Source organism: Buceros rhinoceros, unplaced genomic scaffold (genome assembly GCF_000710305.1).
Source record: "Buceros rhinoceros silvestris isolate BGI_N320 unplaced genomic scaffold, ASM71030v1 scaffold10670, whole genome shotgun sequence".
NCBI lineage: Eukaryota > Metazoa > Chordata > Aves > Bucerotiformes > Bucerotidae > Buceros > Buceros rhinoceros.
In genome coordinates, this window is record NW_010391313.1 from 86,299 (window position 1) to 104,077 (window position 17,779).

General features: G+C 42.4%; 2 protein-coding genes across 5 annotated transcripts in view; both read right to left on the reverse strand.

Annotated features, from left to right (window-relative positions):
- FAH (fumarylacetoacetate hydrolase (fumarylacetoacetase)) overlaps positions 1-1,751 on the reverse strand; it is a 16,925-nt gene extending 15,174 nt beyond the window's left edge. Inside the window, exon 1 of the mRNA XM_010141120.1 lies at positions 1,662-1,751. Coding sequence (XP_010139422.1) covers positions 1,662-1,742 — 81 coding nt within the window. The 5' untranslated portion in view covers positions 1,743-1,751. The remainder of the gene's footprint in view (positions 1-1,661) is intronic.
- A 3,106-nt stretch (positions 1,752-4,857) lies between these two features.
- ZFAND6 (zinc finger, AN1-type domain 6) lies at positions 4,858-17,198 on the reverse strand. Of its 4 annotated transcripts, none has more exons than XM_010141133.1 (5): positions 17,029-17,198; positions 15,680-15,791; positions 13,494-13,594; positions 6,427-6,540; positions 4,858-5,843 (listed from the first exon to the last, which is right to left on the reverse strand). In XM_010141133.1, exons 1-5 carry the CDS (start codon positions 17,177-17,179, stop codon positions 5,695-5,697), a joined length of 627 nt encoding a protein of 208 aa, XP_010139435.1. In that variant the 5' UTR covers positions 17,180-17,198; the 3' UTR covers positions 4,858-5,694. The 4 variants fall into 4 exon arrangements, with proteins under 4 accessions (XP_010139435.1, XP_010139443.1, XP_010139451.1 ...); XM_010141141.1 differs by having other exon boundaries at positions 15,680-15,755; positions 17,029-17,179; XM_010141149.1 differs by having other exon boundaries at positions 13,494-13,534; positions 15,704-15,791; positions 17,029-17,179.
- Positions 17,199-17,779: the final 581 nt, after the last annotated feature.

Here is a 17,779-nt window from a genome sequence, read left to right on the forward strand (position 1 = left end):
GGCAGGGCTGGCGCCAAGCACACAGGGAGCCAGCGGCGACGGCGGGGGAGCAGCACAGCCACCCCCACCGCAGCTCTGCCGCAGCTGTACCAGGGGCTATAAAAATGCTGCAGCATTCAAAGACAAGTGTCACTTATCTGTGTCTTCAGGCCAACAAAGACAAACTAGCTACGGAAAACCAGCTTACCAAAAGGGAATAACCATCTAGGAAAATCCATGCTATTACACCTACTGTTTAACCTCTAGTTTCTAAACAAGATTCCCAATGCGATCATAAGTATTTATTCAGCAAACATTCCTGCAGAGAAAAGTAAAAGTCATGTCAGGTTAATTTGTAACTGGGAGAGTCAGGAATGACATCAACTGCTTCAGCCTGGAACTGTTAAAACATTGGGGCTACTTTTAGAACATTATTGTCCTAAATAATGTCCGTAAGTCCTTGCCTGTCTTGTCATAGGGTTTGAGTGAGGATGTTTTCTTTGGAGAACAGTTACCGAAGGCGGCAGAAAAATAATCCAAACTTGCTAGATAACAGCACACGTCTAGGAGGAGATTAAACGAAGCACCTCGGTTTTATCTCTGGAAAATACCACATCAGAAAACACAATCTTTCAGTTTAAATTCCTTTTTTTAAACTGGCATGGATAAGCCGAGACAGCAGAAACCAGAAGATAATCATGAAGTTTCCATCAGCAATGACAAATAAATCCTCTACTTTTTCCTTCCGAGATGCGGCTCTTGGCTCATGTCCCTGTCTCCAGGAGGACACATCTCCAGGGCTCCATCCCGTCAGGCGCTCAGAGGTGTGAGGTTCAGCCTAGCTGGGCTCAGTTCTCATGCAAACGGGAACTGGGAGCTACCTCCTGGGGAGGAAGGTTGAACCCTGTTTTCCTACGTGATCATAAGCTGCCAGCCCGAAGCTGGCTCCGTCTGCAGCCTTTGGGCACAGCTTTAAACGGAACACGCTTTCCCATGTTTAATGCATCATCGCATAAATGTACAGCAAAGAGAACACAACGGGTCAGCTGCAAAGACAGAAATGAAACACATGTTCTGTGCCCTGGTTTAACGCTTGCGCAGCGACCAAACCAGCTCACCAGGAGCAAGCTCCTAACAGACCAGGAGACACCACTCACTTGCAAAAGCAGTTTTCAGTTCAGACTTCACTCTTAACATCGCTTAACGTTGTACAAGAGGGGCTCGTGCTACCGAATTAACAGTCGACTAAAATAAATATTAATGTGGCTTCCTAAGGGTAACGGTGTGATGACACTCAATCACAAAGAAAATGAGGGATCGAGTTAAAACAGAACGTGTGAACCGTGCTGTGTCTCTACTTACAGAGTAGAGGGATCAGATGCAGATTGAATTTCACAAACCAGCCAAAACCACACAAAACCTTCTGCAAGTATTAGCCAAAGTACTTCTCGTAAGTACCACCACTTTTCATTTTTTTGTGCAATTTTGAAGCAGCTGTCATCACAACAGCCACATGAAGAAAGACAACACTGTGGCAGCTACAGTTTTGCTCTAGTCAGGAAGCCCGTGCAAGCATCTCAGGCTGGGAGGTTCTCTCGTACCCCAGGTTGCTGGGAATTTCTGCTTACTCAGAGCCTCGGAACAATTACAACACCCCAAGGACAATGTTTGCTGTTACTCACCTCCTCCTTAGTGGAGAAAACCCCATAAGGGAGATTTTGAAGAGGAAAATCTGACTCCTTGTCTACCTGGATGAAAGACATGCTAAACACCGAGCAGAGGGGTCCCTGCTTACGGCCAAGAGCTCCCACCTTCTGGGCTGCTTCCTGCCTTCCTAGCAAGGAGATCCTCTCCAGATGTTGTAACGCAGAGTGCAGCACAGCAAATCCCACCCTCCGTCCTCAGTCCCAAGCCAATGGCTGATCGGCCTCCAGCCCACCCTCTGGCAGCGGTTAATTAGTGCCAAAGGTCTTGGTGAGTCAGCAGCTCTTAACTGTTCCCAGCAAGGTAGGAACTGGTGGAGAAACAGGCTCTTCAGCTTGATAAACCCTCACAGGAAACCAAGACCTTCTTTTACCAGGTACATGGCTGCGGCTGAGGGATCTGAGACCAGAGGTAACTGCACATACACCTTCCGAGGGGACACTTAGATGCCAGTCCTTGATGAAATGGTTATGCCCACACCAGGCAGTCCTTCCACCAGGAGCTCAGCAGCCCTTGGCAAGTTGCGCAACTCACACCTGAAACTGCACTTTGGGTGCTTTTTAAGTTTTGAAATGCTGCATCTGACGGAGTCTTTCCATTTTCTCCAGCAGCTTAAAAACAGAGATCTGTAGGCCACCAATCATAAAAAGCAGGGAGGCTGGTCTGTCTTCTCCCAGCTCCAGGAGAAAAACTCATGCAGATTTAGAAAGAGTAGAAACCAACGAGGGAACATCCTTGAAATTCGAATGAAATAGTGAAGACCCTCCCTTTTCGATAATAATGGTTCGATGCCTGTGACTGCCAAGCCAAAGAAGCACTTTCGTGCTCAACTTCTTAGCAGAGAAGACTCGTTAGAAGAAATGCAGCAAGCTGTAAGGCCAGAGCCTCCACGTAAGCTGCCACAGCAGCAGCACAGCAGCCCCGCGGTGACAGCTCTCCACTAGCAGAGACACACGCTCCCACAGCACTGTGTGAAAGAGGGTCTCACTGAAACACCACAATGCTTCCCACACGCTTCTGCACCCCTCCTGCACTCCAGGCACAACTCCATCCCGCTGACTGCTGGCAGTGTTTTTAAACACAGTAAAAGGTGCTTCATGGCCAGGTTACAGGACTCGGGTAGAACCTGCTTATTCCAAAACCAAACCACCCTGAAAGCACGTTTAAATACATGCTGTGTATCTTGAGACAACAGATGTACTCAAGTGTTCCGTAGTGCCGGGGATGCGCTGGCATTACAACGTTCATTTGCTAACCTCAAGGGGATGACACAAAATACAAATCCTGGTTACCCAGACAGAGCAGGAGATCAACCACCACGATAACACAGAGCCAACGCCAAAGCAAACAAAGATGACAACGCAATTCTCAAGTGCCAGGGAAGGGTGGTTTCAGTCTGAACGCAGGCTTGTACATCAGGACCATACACTTTCAACGTTCTTAACGGAGAAACCCGCACAGGCCAGGCCCGAGGAGGTTTATTAGACCGCTTTGAGGATGATGAGGGCGTGGAAGCAGAACTGCCCACTGCTCACCTGCCGCACTGCCAGGACTGCCATGGCACTGCACACTTACCTCTCCTACTACATAATCGAGGGCCGGAAGAGCTGTTGCTTCCTAACAGGTGGTGGTAAAGGGAGAGCGTGAATTCCAAAGGCACTCGCTTTTCTTGTACGTTTTCTTCTTTCAACCTCTTGGATACCAAAAAATACAAACATGATTGCTGTCTCCCCCAACTCTGCTGCGACATCTGCAGTGCCTCCTCTCTGCCTGGCCCAGACGAATCAGGCTGGAGGGAGGGTGTGTAGCGGGGAGAAAAGGATACTTTTGGGAGAAGGGAGACCAGGAACAGGGAAGAGGAAGGAGTCAAACTGAGAAGGATTAGAGAACAGGGAAGGAGCAAAGAGGAAAGAAAACTAGAAACGCCTGTGAAATGATGCTGCTGCTCTTCAATGGTCTGTGCTGTGCAAGAGGAAGTTTAGCAAATGCTCTGAGGAAATACAGGATCTTTGACCCATAAAAAGGCAGACCATGACCAAAACTTGCTGCAAAGAGTTAATTATTTCCTCCTCTACTATAAAAACCACGTGCTCCACAGATTGAGGTTAAGCCATTTTTGCTAGCACAAGATATTTCATTTATTACGGGGTCTTGCAGATGACTTTCCGCAGCTATCTGATAGAGAAAGCTCCCGCTGCTGCCTGGTGTTTCTATGCTAAACGCGGTGCTTTATCTGCTAATTGCCAGCCATAGCTTTTAAAGAGCACTCCCGATTTTAAAGGATGTAGCCAGCTTTGATTAAAAATTTAATGTTTTAAATAAAGCAGTGCAATCTCATTTATTTCACAAATACTTCAAAGCAGCAGCGAGTTACCAAGTGAAATTTCAGCTGCAGATCAGTACCATCTGGAGAGGAATTAGTTTCGCTTTAGTGTACTGTTAAAAGTTTGGGGATAAGCAGCTACCACAGCCCATGAACGACCCAGCCTTTAACTCACACAGATGACCAGCGTGGCTGAATGGCTGAGGCACAGACTCGGATCTGACAGGACAGGCAGCCTTAATTAAAAGGAACTTAGTGAGCGCCCTCACAAGACAAAAGAACAGTTCCTCCTACCCCCAAACAGGGATCACTTGCAAGCCTCTAGATCCGCTAAGGAGCACGTGGAGGGTGGTCGTGGCAGTGTTCAACATTGGTATCTGTGGATTTCAAACCTCTCTGGACATCTCAGTGGAGGAACTGTCTTGAGAACCTTTCTCTCACCTCACTTCAAGGAAGTCTGTTCAGTGCTGTTCATCAGACAGACAGTGGATCCCAAACCCCTCCCACTGTTTCCTAGAACCAATGACAGACATGGATCCAGAGCCTCGTCACTGGCCACATTTGTTTTACCTGTAGGTCTGTCCCCAATGGAAGTATGCCAACACAAAGGACGCCAGCTCCTGCACGAGTGACATGCTGCATGGGAAGTGCAGAGAACTCCCTGGGCAGAATGTATCACCACACGAGGCAGAAAGATCCCAGACACTCTGACAGTTAAGTGAAAGGTAAAAAACCCGCCAAACAAATCAGAAGTTCACTGGCTTTGGCATACGCATGGTCTCTGTGACTAAACACACTGAAGGACCCACCAACAGAAGGCCCCCACGAAAATAAAGCAAGAGAAATCCAAATTACATATGCCAGTGACAGCCACAGGGGCTCCGATTTTTTTTAAATTTTATTTAATCAAAGTTAAGACGTGGATAAACATAAATACAGCACAGGTACTTCAGATCATTCTTCATATTTGTGTACAGACAGACTGATGGATGTAATTCCAATGAAACCTGCAGTCAATGAAGTGCATACAGCCTTCCCCCCACACACACAAAAACAAACCCCAATTTAAAAAACAAAAAACAAACAAAACCACACAATCTCAGCACACACTCTCATTACAAATGATTCATACATAAATAGGTAGAGGGTGCAAACAAGCTAATATGCGAACATGTATAACCTCTCGTTAATGGGGAAAAAAACACAGAAGCAGCCATAATGATTAAAATACATTCAGTTACTGATAACTAGTTGTGCCATACAAGGCATTATCAAAAAAAAAAAAGAAAATTGTGCTGCAGAGAAAAGCTATATACAACAAGAAAATAAACTGCAAAGTTAACGCATGCATGTTTTATCCTGGAAAAGCACAGCCCTCCAATATTTTCTCCACATTTGTTATAAAAGCCCTCTGCACTCAACTAAAATTAAAATGATCTTAAAGGATAATACTTGTAAAGTTTACTTAAGTCTTCAGCCACAGAAAACTGCAATGAAAATAAATGTTCAGTCATTTTCAAAACAAAAAAAAAACAAAACCAAAAAATCTATTCATCTGATGACATGCATGATTAAAAGGTCTAGGCAAGATACACTGCTCTACGTTCCTGATGACTAAGGAAAAAAGCTCAAGTCAATTTAATCTGCAGATGGTCAGAGGATGTTTGCATTCCAGCAGAAGCAGCAGTTCAGATCTTCTGGATCTTTTCCCCAACAACTACAGGATTCTCTTTTCTGATTTTCTCAGCAGCATCAGCTTTGTAGTTGTAAGAGCAACTGTGTACATCTGAGTAACGGTGCATTCCACAGAACACGTTTCCACACCGACATTCGAACCCTGTGGACAGGAATATTAGCTTAGACATTTCAGCATTAATTACACTGGTTTGCTTTAAATCCTGAATGTGTTCACTCACTAGCAATAAATCTCAGTCACCACTGTCAACCGGCCAAAGAGCTTCTGCTGCAGAAAGCACAAGAATCACAAATAATTCATTTTTTAAGCATTTACAGTGACCATTCCTTCCTACTGCACGACACAGAGCATGGAACACACTCCTAGAGACCTCCTGCTCTCTTTCTTCCTTTTGCATCTTCACCCCACACAACTCTTGAGTTTGAGGCCCTTTCACCAAACCACTGCAAAGCTAGTTAGTGAACAGCAGCAAACAATTATCCAATTCCTCAGCTAAGCAGACTTCCAAAGGGAAGTGTTTGGAGTTCTGAACTTCATTTAAAGAGAGGAAGTTGAAAAATGATACATGAATTACTAACTCTAGTAAGAGACAGCTGAAAGTACCTTTGGCCAAGTTTTATTTCAAATCAACACCGCTGAAATGACTGTGCCCCGTTTTTCCCTTAAGAGAACCTTTCAAAGGTCCAAAGCCTGTTTAAGAACAGCAAAATCGGTTATTTCTTACCAGTAAGTCCAACCTTCTTCCTGCACATGAAACAACGATTCTTTTTCTGTTTTGGTTTGTCAAGCGACTTGTCTTGTTCTTCAGGTGTAGGCTCTGCATTCTCTGACACTGAAGCTAACATTAAAAAAAGGTTAGTAAGAACAATGAGAAAACTGCCCATCTCTCTCCCCTTCCCCTGTTTAAAACACACAGCAATCTAAAGCCCGTGTGGTAAACCGAGGTTCTGGGGTTCACCCCCCTGCTGGAATTTCCATGCCTGAAGTGTAACAGACTTTCAGTAGCGGTACTGGAACCTCCTTCTAGACCTTCTATGCAATTTAAAGAGAGAATTCACTGAATACTCAAAGTTCACAATAGACAAATACCACAGAAAAACAGAATGACTGAAAATCTGGGTTTAAGAGTAAGAATAAGTGCTGTCAGATTTGGGAGGAAGTGTCTCCTCACCAGTGTTACTAGGCCAGTTCCTCAAATCTGCTTGTAAGAAGCACTATATTTATTAGGATCAGTTGATCAAAACACTTTTGAATACCGAATCAATATCATTTTTGCTGAAGGCTGCAGCACTGAGGCCACAAAATGTGGTGCTCCAGAACAACCTCTACTGCTGTGATGCCGCTGCTCTTGCACAGCTGGAAAGGCCTGATCGCTACCTGGGGTGAGGTACTATTAGCCCAAGACACACAGACTTACAGGGAGGAAGGTCACTATCCTGAAACTCAGAAGGAAGCAGGTAAACACCTCATTTTCAACACATTTCTGCTAAGACAACTTTCAACCTACTTTAATACTCTCTCACATCTGAAAGAAACACGTTACAGATTGTGTGGCAGAATATAAGCAAGTAATGATAGTATTTGCCTGACCCAGGTAAAAATAGAAATTGGCTGGTTTTCCTCAAGTATTTGCACATTCCTTACATTACAAAACAGAAATAGAAACCAAAAACCCCAACTACATTTCAGGAAGGGCTAAGAGCCAATCTCTGCCTACCAGCCATTGCTGGATCACAGCAGGACGAGTCTCCAGTGAGTAAGGTACACAGCAGCCAGGAGTGTTTGCAGCAAAGACCCAAAGCAAGCTCCAGCTGGGAGGAGTGTCAGTGGAAGCAGAACTAGAACCAGCGCTGTCGAGAAGGGAACACAACAGCAAGCCCAGGCAGTTGTCAGGGAAAACGCTGCAGGGATCTCCGTGCAGCTGGACTTTTGTAAGGCAGAGGCTGTCAAAGGCAGTTCTGTGCTAGTTCTACACCAGTTGACTGCTATTCTGCATGACAATTCTGGTGGGTTGTTTCCCTGTGCTGCTATTCTGATGGTTGGGGTTTTTTTTAAAAAAAAAAAAAAAAGGGCACTCTCCACTTTTGCAATGTATCAAAACATCATAATCTGTACTAAGCAACATCAAGAGTAGCAAAATACCCGACTGCCAGCAAAGACTGTGCCTGAGTGGACAGTATATACCAAAGGTTAATCTCAAAGATAGACTATTATACACAGTTTACGAAGTCCTTTAGAAATCACCACCCATGTTACAGGGAGAGCTCTTCTTCATCCTGAAATGTGTAAGAACTGATATTTTGAAAAAAAAAAACTTCAATGGCTTTAAATGGCAGTTAAAGGGCACATCTGTGTGGACAGATAATATCCAAAAGTTAAGAACCAGAACCAGTCAGGATTAAAAGATATGAGGTAAGTACCAGAAGTAGTAAGACTTACCCAAATGAACTCTTGCAGTCTTACACAGACCAGACACTGCAGTGTTTATTAATTAAGCAGGCTTCATGCTGTGAATTAACATTTAGCAGCTACATTCTCAAGTTTGCATTTCCTGTTGTAGCAAAATCCAGTTACCTCAATGTAAGTTTTATGAAAAGCCTCTGTAACTATGAACCAAATTTAGGAAAAACTGGCCCTGTTCCCTGCCTAACAAGGCTCTCTAATACACACATACTTAGTTTTCTTTGTGTTTATGGGCTCTCACACTAAAAAGGTTTAAAAATACTTAAGGGCTGCTGCTCACCATAGAACCGAGTGGAGAAACTCTTCTACTGCTGCCACGAGTCACTTTGTATCTACTATAGTAGCCATTAATTTTAGATCTCAGTTTGCTTTTGCATGGAAGCCAGGGGTATGGCTCGAAATCCTTGATGATAACCACGAATATCCCAGCCACCAACGCCACCTTTAGATGGCAAAGTAGCAGCGTTTAGTGCTTTGTCTCCAAGCCAGCGGTGATGAACGCAATAGAAAAAAGCCAGGTTAAAAAAAATAAACCACAAACCAATCCCACCCAGTTTGGGGCTCGCAGGAAACATGTTGCAGCCACTCCCAGCTGCTGTACTTTGTCTGGATTCCAGGATGCTGCTGTCTGCTCTGCTTGAACCAACTGCCCCCCTTCCCCCAGTCCCAGCTCTGCCTTTAGGTGGAGAACAGAAGCACTGGCAGCACCAACACAAGCTGACAACTAACCGAAAAGGAATAGAGCATGTGAACACACACTCATTTTTCCTGGAGCTGACAAGTTGGGCTGGCTGCTAGAAGTTCCCTGTTTCACAGAGCACGTTCTTAGCTGATCAAAACAAGCTGAGCCTGGATTTCCTCCTGAAGGCAGGAGCTTTTGCTACTGCTTTGCTGGTGCCAACCCTGCTTCAACTTCAGCATAGTCCAACTGACTGTGAAAACAGCACCCGCAAGATAAAGCACGCTCCTGTCCCTGTACCCCTGCAGGCAGGCACAGAATGCCGTGCGTTTGCTACAAGATTCCTGACGCCTCATCTGTTCTCTCCTCTCTCCCTGCTCCGGATGTCTTACATTTGTCACTCCTGTGTTACTAGGCAGAACTTCTCAAAGAAAAAGGTTCCTCATTTCCACAGGAAGAGTATGAACATTTACCTCTTAAGTGCACCTGACCAGACCTTGGAAGAAGAACAGCCCCTGCTCCAGTGGAATGAACTGTGAAGTTAATCCTAAGCAGAAGATCACTACTACTTAACATTACTTCTTAACATTTTAACACCAAGCTCAAGTAATCAGCCTAAAATACACTGTTTCAGTGTTAGGCAAATTAAGAGCACACTCACCTACAAAATGTAGTTTTACATCTTTCTCGTGAATGTTTCCTCTCTCCCCGGAGCACTCACCCAGTAAATCAGGATATCCTATGTTATTTCTTATGCTTGTATCATAACCATACCCTACCTTTGAGCCCCTGGTACCATCACAAATATCTGAAGTACACACCAATTCCTTTCTAGTACCGTCTACTGAGCTGGCCCTGACAAGATCCACTCTGAAGTCGATGCCATTATTCAGCAGCATTCTACCTTAGATCCAGGTCACCTCCGTAAAAGAATTCTTAGCAACTTAATTGGTTTAAGATCAAGTTTTTTAAACTTAGTTAGCAGTGACTGAATTATTAAACTGTTTTACCTTACCAAACCTACATGACTGCAAAACCAGATGACTTCCTTCAGAAGAACAGCTATATGCCTTTTAGCTAGTTATTACAATTTTTCAAAATAGTAACCACACCATATTACACGACTGATTGCATTTTGCAGTGCTAATATAGGGACCTCTCCAATTCACAATGAGTTTGAAAATCAGAACAGCTGTTTTGGATCTCAGAAGTTTTCATCCTCAAAGAGGCTGACAGCCCACCCACTAACATGATTTATTCTTTTAGCCCTGTGGTCTTGAGTTGTCAGAGCTCCATAAAGTACATGGTGGAGTGCTCCTGCTTTCCATGACAAGCTTCATTTACCTTTAAAAACCTCCCTGAAATATAAAGCATGAATTCTAACCTGGATGGTTTTCAACTCATTAATCCTAGAAGTGAAGCGCCTCTTTACCCGCTCGCAGGCTTGCCGGGAGACAGCCCCGTTAATCCCCTGGCTAACAAATAAGGAATCCTGACTGGGTAATCCTAACAGGGCCAGAATGCTGAGCAAAAGGTACAACAGCCCATGAGGCGATCTCAAAGGAGTTGGAGAGATGCTCAGAATAGAAGAAAGCTGCTAGAAAAGCTGGATTGTACCTTAATGAGTTCCACTGTAGGTCATCTTTAAGGGTATGATCACGATAATTAAGATCATTAAAGCAAAAAAAAATACTCTATTAGCCCCTATCTGGCATCTGGACTTTCTGCAGTGTTCCATACCTACAGGCATTATCAAACAACCGCAAAGCATAAAATGTAGATATATCAATATATTCTATAGTTTTCCACTCTCTTTGCAATGCATAAATCCAATGAATACAAACAAATCTGACCTGCTCTTTAGGATTTCTATCCCTCTGTAGTTTTAGCTTGTCTGCAAACAGCAAGGACTGTGTGCACACAGCTCAAGCCCCATTTAGCTGTCTGCTTTAAAAAAATAATAACAGTAATCTAAAAGCATAACTATTCACTCAAACTTACAGTCACTGTTATTGTAGCCCAGTAAATTTTGTTAAATGGCAAGTTAAGGGGACCTGATCTAACTTATTATAGAAACAGCATATAATTTGCTCCAGAGCAGACATTCCAAAGCAGCAAGATTTTTTATCAAAATAAATACTGAACAAATTATCAAAGCAGACAATTTTTTTCCTCCCCTACATCAACAGAAGGAGCATTATAAGCTCTTCAGTCTGGAACCAGCTACCACATTTCTGTAACCTTTTTTCTTTTTTAAATGCTGTAATGCCAAACAATACTAAATAACTTTGATTCACACGTTTTTATTACATCCTTGACAGCAGCCTAAAATGCAAATCCTGAACTATGTGGGGAAAAAAAAGAAACTTCAGGATGCACAATTTTGACAACAATTCAATGAAATCCACGAGCTGCTTTCTTTCCAAAGTGACACTTTCAAAGCCAACTACTTCAAAATTGGAAACACTACTGTTCCTATGATTTTCAGTTAAGGGATGGCACAGAAGCAGCTCTTCAGAAAAGGAGGCTGACCCTGCCACAGTGAGTTATAAATAGGGATTGTAATTTAGAACTGCAATTACATGGTGGTGGTGTTCTTAGTTTAGAAATCACTATGGTACAAAGAAAAGGACACAGCTGAGTACTCTAAACACCTGATACAGTTTGATTCTTGAAATACAGACTGTAAAATATGAATGTGCCCCTGAAATCAAAGCTTCTAGTTGAGAAGTCTATCCTACCTTCTCATAGGGAGAACTAGCTTTAGAGGTAGAGAGTTACAAGGAGCCTAAGTTTATCCCATGGGTAAGAAGAGACACTCCTCTGAAAACCTCCTGGGAGAAGTCTTTTCAGAGGGCCAAGTCACCTCACAGTACAAGCAAAGATTACTTTAAAATAAAACATTCCCCCCATCTTCTAGTGGGAAAAAAAAAGTAGATGCTACAAACCTGGAGTATCAACTCTCAGCTAAGCCAAGCAAGTAAAACACACATGCAAACAGAGAGACTAATTCAAGTACTGGATGGAAGATGAAGAATCATGAGACTAACAGGGAGAAGGAAAAAAAGGCTTACAGAAGTTGCCTTTATATTCTCCGATATATGCCACATCCCTATTGGTGTAAACCTGAAGTGCAAAATTCCCATGCCTGACTGAGGCACTCCCAGAAAGGGCTGTACCTGCAAGGGAGCTGGGTTACCACTGGCACGCAGCACATCCCAGGTTCTCCATACTGCACAACCGGGATGAAAGCAGAGCCATACCAGTGTTACTCAGAGCTGTATCAACTAAAAATCTGACTTGTAAACCTACCTCTGGTGTGCAAATATATAGAACTTAAGGAGGATAAGCCTCTTCAGCACTTGCTCTTCTCTCAGCTGGGTAAGGGCAGGCATCCTTGATCGGTATTAAGAGCATGCCTTACGTGCATTGCCAAAACTGAGGCAACAAGAGCTCTCAGCTTCAGAAAACAAACTAACTAGCAGGTATTAGAATGTATGTCTAGAATATATCTTTAAGAGAAAACATGTTTCTAATAATCAACATATCAAAGGCTAGTATGAAACGACACTAGCATTACAGCCTTTTCTGAGTTTTACAGCTGTCTGTGACCGAAGAGGTGGCCTCACTCGGCACAGCAGCTGAATAATGACTCTCCTACTCCACCCTACAAAAGGGAGAGCTCAGTTTTAGAGAAGTACCTGAAAAGCAGACCTGGGATACCAGAGGTAGAATGAAAGAACTTAGATTTAGCATCTTTAAGTGGAGTTACATGTACCTGTGGAAAACCCAAACTCCTATGTTTAGACTACTCTACACAAAGTAGCCTCTCTACCCGCTAACGTTCTAGCTGTGTCAGCAGAAGCAAAAGCAAAATACTGATTCACCTCTAAATACTTTTTATAATGTCTACAGATTACAAGTCTGAGCAAATTTTGTCTTCCCTCTGGCATTTTTGTCTCTTCCTAAGAAATACTATTTAAAACTCTTTAGTTTTAAACTTTACAAACCTCCACATAAAAAGAAATTTAAAAAAAACGAAGCAAAAGAAACTTTACATTGTACCAGCAATAAGGATTTTAGGCCAATATAGTTAAAACCACCCACTCAGCAATTTTCCTTCAAGCCACCAGAGTTTGTGGTTTGGTAATTTTGTATTTGATAAAGTGAATTTCAGTGGGTCAAAATAATATACCACTACAGTTCAGAGGTGAAACATTCTTTTCCAAGTGTTTCATGTTTATACAAGACACTAACTCTGATCTTCTAATAGCCGTGTCATAACACCCTCTATCACAAATACACTCATGAACTCTGTGATATTTGCTGCAAACAACTATTCTGTGAAGTAACAGATATGCAAAACTCTACTTACATGTAATAGCTGTGGTGTAAAGACAGACGACTGATTTATGATGTGCATTTCCAACCCCTATTAACATACTTGTTATGGCAGATATTGAAATTGCCGGTTAAACATAACAGTTTTCAGTTTAAGACTCGCCTTTTAATGAAGTTTACCCTTATTTTGCCTTCTGAATTCACAGAGTATTTGGGTTTGAGAGTAAGCCATCTCCTGAACAGGAGTATATTAAGAACAGTCAAAGTCTTAAAAATCTGAGTTCTGTCTTTGAAAACTAGGCACCAACCTTGCAAATCTTCTGTCTCGGGTACTGTTTTGTCCACAGCCGTACTATCCGGTTGGGATGATGCTACAGATTCTGTTAAAAGTGACTGACTTGACACAGGGCTGGGAGGGCGAAAAGAAAGTTATGATTTTTTTTTTGAGGCATGCCCATGTTCTACAGAGCATTCCTGAAAGAAATACGTTAGAGTACGTCGTGATGAAAGAGCATGCCAAACCTTTTCACTCCAAAGTTGTTTCGGTAACCTTTTACAAACGCCATGGTGTCTAGGAATACCGGACAATCTGAATTGGCAAATCATAATGCAATAAACCAGTGCAACTATAAAAAGGGAAAAAATTTATTTTGGGGTAGTTTGACATAACATCCTTCAACGTTCAGCATGCAAGGACTTCTGTATCAGTCAGCAAGATTGTTGTAGAGGAGCTACTTTTGGTGTTCTAGTGATACATCAAGAAAATCGCAGCATGTCCATGCATCTGCAGCTGTACACAGAACCCTCAGATTTCGGCAGCGTCAAATGGTGGTGCTGGCCAAACTTCCCAGTGCTGTCAGCCTTACTGCTAAAATCACAGCATGACTGAAGAGTCACGGATGAAAACTTGGATGGACAAATGAAAACGGATGGACAGTTACGGGAGAAAGCTTCGATACTGTCACTCACAGCCACACTGCTCACCCAGCAGGTCTACTGGGAAACAAAGCAGAGCTGCAGTTCCAGGCGAGAGGTACCACTATCCCATTTGCCCAATTTCTCCCTTTCCACTTAAGGATTCACTTTACGGATTAGCTGGCAGCCCACGAACCTGCAAAGCCCTACCAGCAGTCCACGACACAGCAAGGGCATTGGACTCGTGGTTTTAATTACCAAGAATTGCATGTAGGTCTTGACCTGCAACTTTGGTCACCTACAAAAAGGGCATTGTCAATTACTAGACTTGTCCTCCGACTATCATAACTGAGGTATTAACAGAGACTGAAGCTGAATCCCTGCTTTTGTTTTGGAAAAACACCAAGTGACACCAATTTTTTTTTCAAGTGAAGCCTACAAGCAACTATCCACTCATTTCTCCTGTAACCAGTAATCAACTGAGTGATCAAAGAGACTTTTTTTTCCCCTCTTTCATGGTATTATAAGGTTGAGTGAGAAAACAAACCCAAAGCACTGTAGTTGGTTCACCTCTGTGCACTGACCTGGATGATATTCTTTATTTTTTTAAACACATACCAGAAGAGTTGTATCAGGGTAAGATATCTATTTTCTACCCAGAATGAAAAGACCAAATATAGCATCAAGCATGGCACCTAGCTCTCAGTTCATCTGCAGGATCCAAGCATGAGATAACACCTCCTATAAAAAGCTAAGGAGCAGAAAACACAGTCTGAACAGAATCAGCCAACACTAACTGATGAAATCACCCTCGGCCTGTGTTTTACTACGTTCTGAGTTTTTAAAGGAAAGTTGGAATGACTATTACTGCATGTTAGCTTCCACAGTGTAACACACTAACATTTTTCACCTGAAAAATTTCAAAATCACTTAAGTCACTGTTGGTTGTGTCATTTGAAACAGAAATTAAGCCACTAAATATAAAAAAATATTCAGCTTTTACAAACGGAGAGCACTTATTAAGTCTGAGTGGTTTACAAGAGGACATTACGTCTCCTTGAATAATCCAGTTGGACATCAGTAAGAAATCAGTGCAGTAGCACAACTTGTAGCAAGATTCAGACCCCTCTGCCCTGTTCTCTTACACTCCACTTTTAGCAAAGCAACTAGTTTAACACACTACTGTACATTTATTTGAGAGCTCCAGTAAACAGCTTTCTGCCATTTTACAAAATCCTCAAGTTTAAGATGTAAAGAGCTCTCCTTTGGTAAAGGTACAGCCAACTGCACCTCCTGGATTCATAAGACCAGCCAGACAAATCTCTGTAGAACAGCCTGAAGCTGGCAATGCTCTCTTTGAGGCTAAATTCTGAAGACAAATTTGCATTTGAATGCAAGATGTAGCTAACAGATCAGCTCCTATTGACTGAGAGATCCCATGCTTTAAAGTTAGCAGTTAAAGCTTACCCATTTTCCTAATCCAGGCCCTAGCATTAACTACACAGCATCACTACACTTCATTTAATCATCTGGATACAGATTTTTACATAGAAACCCAGAACAGACAGAAACAGCTTACCTTGGCTGCATAGATGGAGTCGATGTAGAATCTAAAGTTGACTGAGTTTCCTGGGCACTGCCTTCTGTGCACTGAACTGGTAAGGATTCAGTTATACTAGCGACAGAAGTTGCTGGAAGGAAGACACTAATGTAAAATGTGTTACACTACTTCCTGGGATTACAAAAATTATACAATGAAATTATTCTTCACCCTCCATGACACCAGCCAGGGAAGTAATTGAATCTCAGCCTATATCGTAATGAAACATAATTTTACAAAAAGTAATTACGTTTGGCTGTATTTTGATCACATTCCAGCCCCTGGCCCCCTGAAGTTACACAGCACAGAATTTTGAAGCTGTAGCTTTGAAATAGTTACTATTTTCTGCTAATTAAAGCATCTACAAACAGCATAAACTCAGCATAAACTGCAGCATTCTGACATCACAAGCTTGGGTTTTGTTTTAAAAAAGCAAGACGTATCTGTGAGATCGAGTAGTGTAACATCCAAATACCAATTTAGGATCCATTTTGAAGTTGTAGAACCTAGACCCCCAGATTTCAATGGAAGCTACTGCTTCAATGTTGAGTCAAGTTAATACTAAAGTCAAGGAGGTAAGTCTTCAAGAGCACACCATGAGATTCCTTGCTGTATTCAGCGAAGCCAGAAGAGCCATTTCAGAGGCTCCAGGGAAGCATTCCCTAACCCTCCTTCCCCAGCAGAACACGCTGAAGTTGAAAGCATTAGGGTGCACAGAGCAGAGAAAGGGTTCCTCTTTCTGAAGACACTACCATTAATTTAAAGGGGGAAGGGTGTTCTAGCTTCTTCCAGGGAGTGAACATAGGAAGACAGCAACAGTTTGAATGGGAAATCTGCTTTGTAGGAAAGACCATAGTACACAGGCACTGAGCCAAAAAGAACAAGAAGTATCTGTATCTTAAGTCAGAAGAAACTACTCTTAAAAGAGTCTGCAGGTTAATCCTTCAGCTTCAGCCTGGAGAAATTAAATACTTGTATTTTAAATGCATTCCACAAACATTCCCCAAGCTAAATGTTATCTCTACTGTTAGTAATTTCAGGAAAAAATGTTGGTATAGTATTTTTTCAGTCGTTTTGTATCTTCAAATTGGAAACACTCAGATTAATACCAAAGGTATTAGCAAAACTCTTCTCGGAAGCAGATTAATCACAGCATGATTATATGATCAGCATTTCATCCATGTTCCCTCCATAAGGTAAGTTACTTGAATAAAATGGTTCGCACTAATGCTTCTACACTTCTAGTATTTGGACCTGATCAGGAAGCAAGCTGCTGCCTACGGCATCATTCCGAGTTGTTCACACAGACACACGTTATCATTACTTACCAGGAGGGCTAATTCTACCATTACTGTTCTGCCGTTGAAGATGTTCTTTGTAGCACACTGAACACATGCCATTTGTGCGAGGATTCCCATAAAATCCGCAACCAGTGGAACAAAGCATAGGCACTTGGCTACGGTTAGTTTCTTGAGCCATTTTCCCTTCTATAAACCTGAAATTGAAACATACAACCCAGTATTTAGAGAAAACCCTTCTTTCACAGTTGACATTTGAAAATCTGGAGTTTCCTCTAGCTCAGCCTTGTGGGTGACTCAATGCCCTTTCCTAAAAAGTCTGTTAAGTCCACCTATTAATACAAAACCCAGCTACACATACACTTGGCGTGACCCATACGGAGCCTTCCAGCCCCACCATTTCATGTTCAATAAATGGTCCACAAAAAGCCATTTTGGAAAATAATGGAAGTATTACTGCTTCTAGCAGGAAGTTAAGGGGAGGTAGGGGAGCGGGACACTTATGCTGAACTCTTCTTGAGACTTGAAGACCTGGTGCTATGAATGAGATCTATAAAATGAAAGACAAGCACAGTAACACATGCTTACTCACTACATAATAATTAACAGTAGTCACGAATTCACAAGTTACTGTTTAGTCACGACATCATCAGTGAAGGACAACATAACTACTTACCACAAGACTTGTCTTATTTGTATTTTTTACATGCCAAAAAAAAAAAAATCACCCTTACAGTCAAAAATGTTAAGACCAGGAACACATACCTCCTCTATATCAATA

Bases quoted from the DNA above. Each gene is read 5' to 3' on its own strand.
- ZFAND6 (XM_010141133.1), bottom strand. From the start codon at position 17,179: ATGGCTCAAGAAACTAACCGTAGCCAAGTGCCTATGCTTTGTTCCACT. The intron at 15,792-17,028 runs GTAAGTAATGAT...TCTTCCTTCCAG, and splicing joins TGGTAGAATTAGCCCTCCTG to CAACTTCTGTCGCTAGTATA. The intron at 5,844-6,426 runs GTAAGAAATAAC...TCCTGTCCACAG, and splicing joins GAAGAAGGTTGGACTTACTG to GGTTCGAATGTCGGTGTGGA.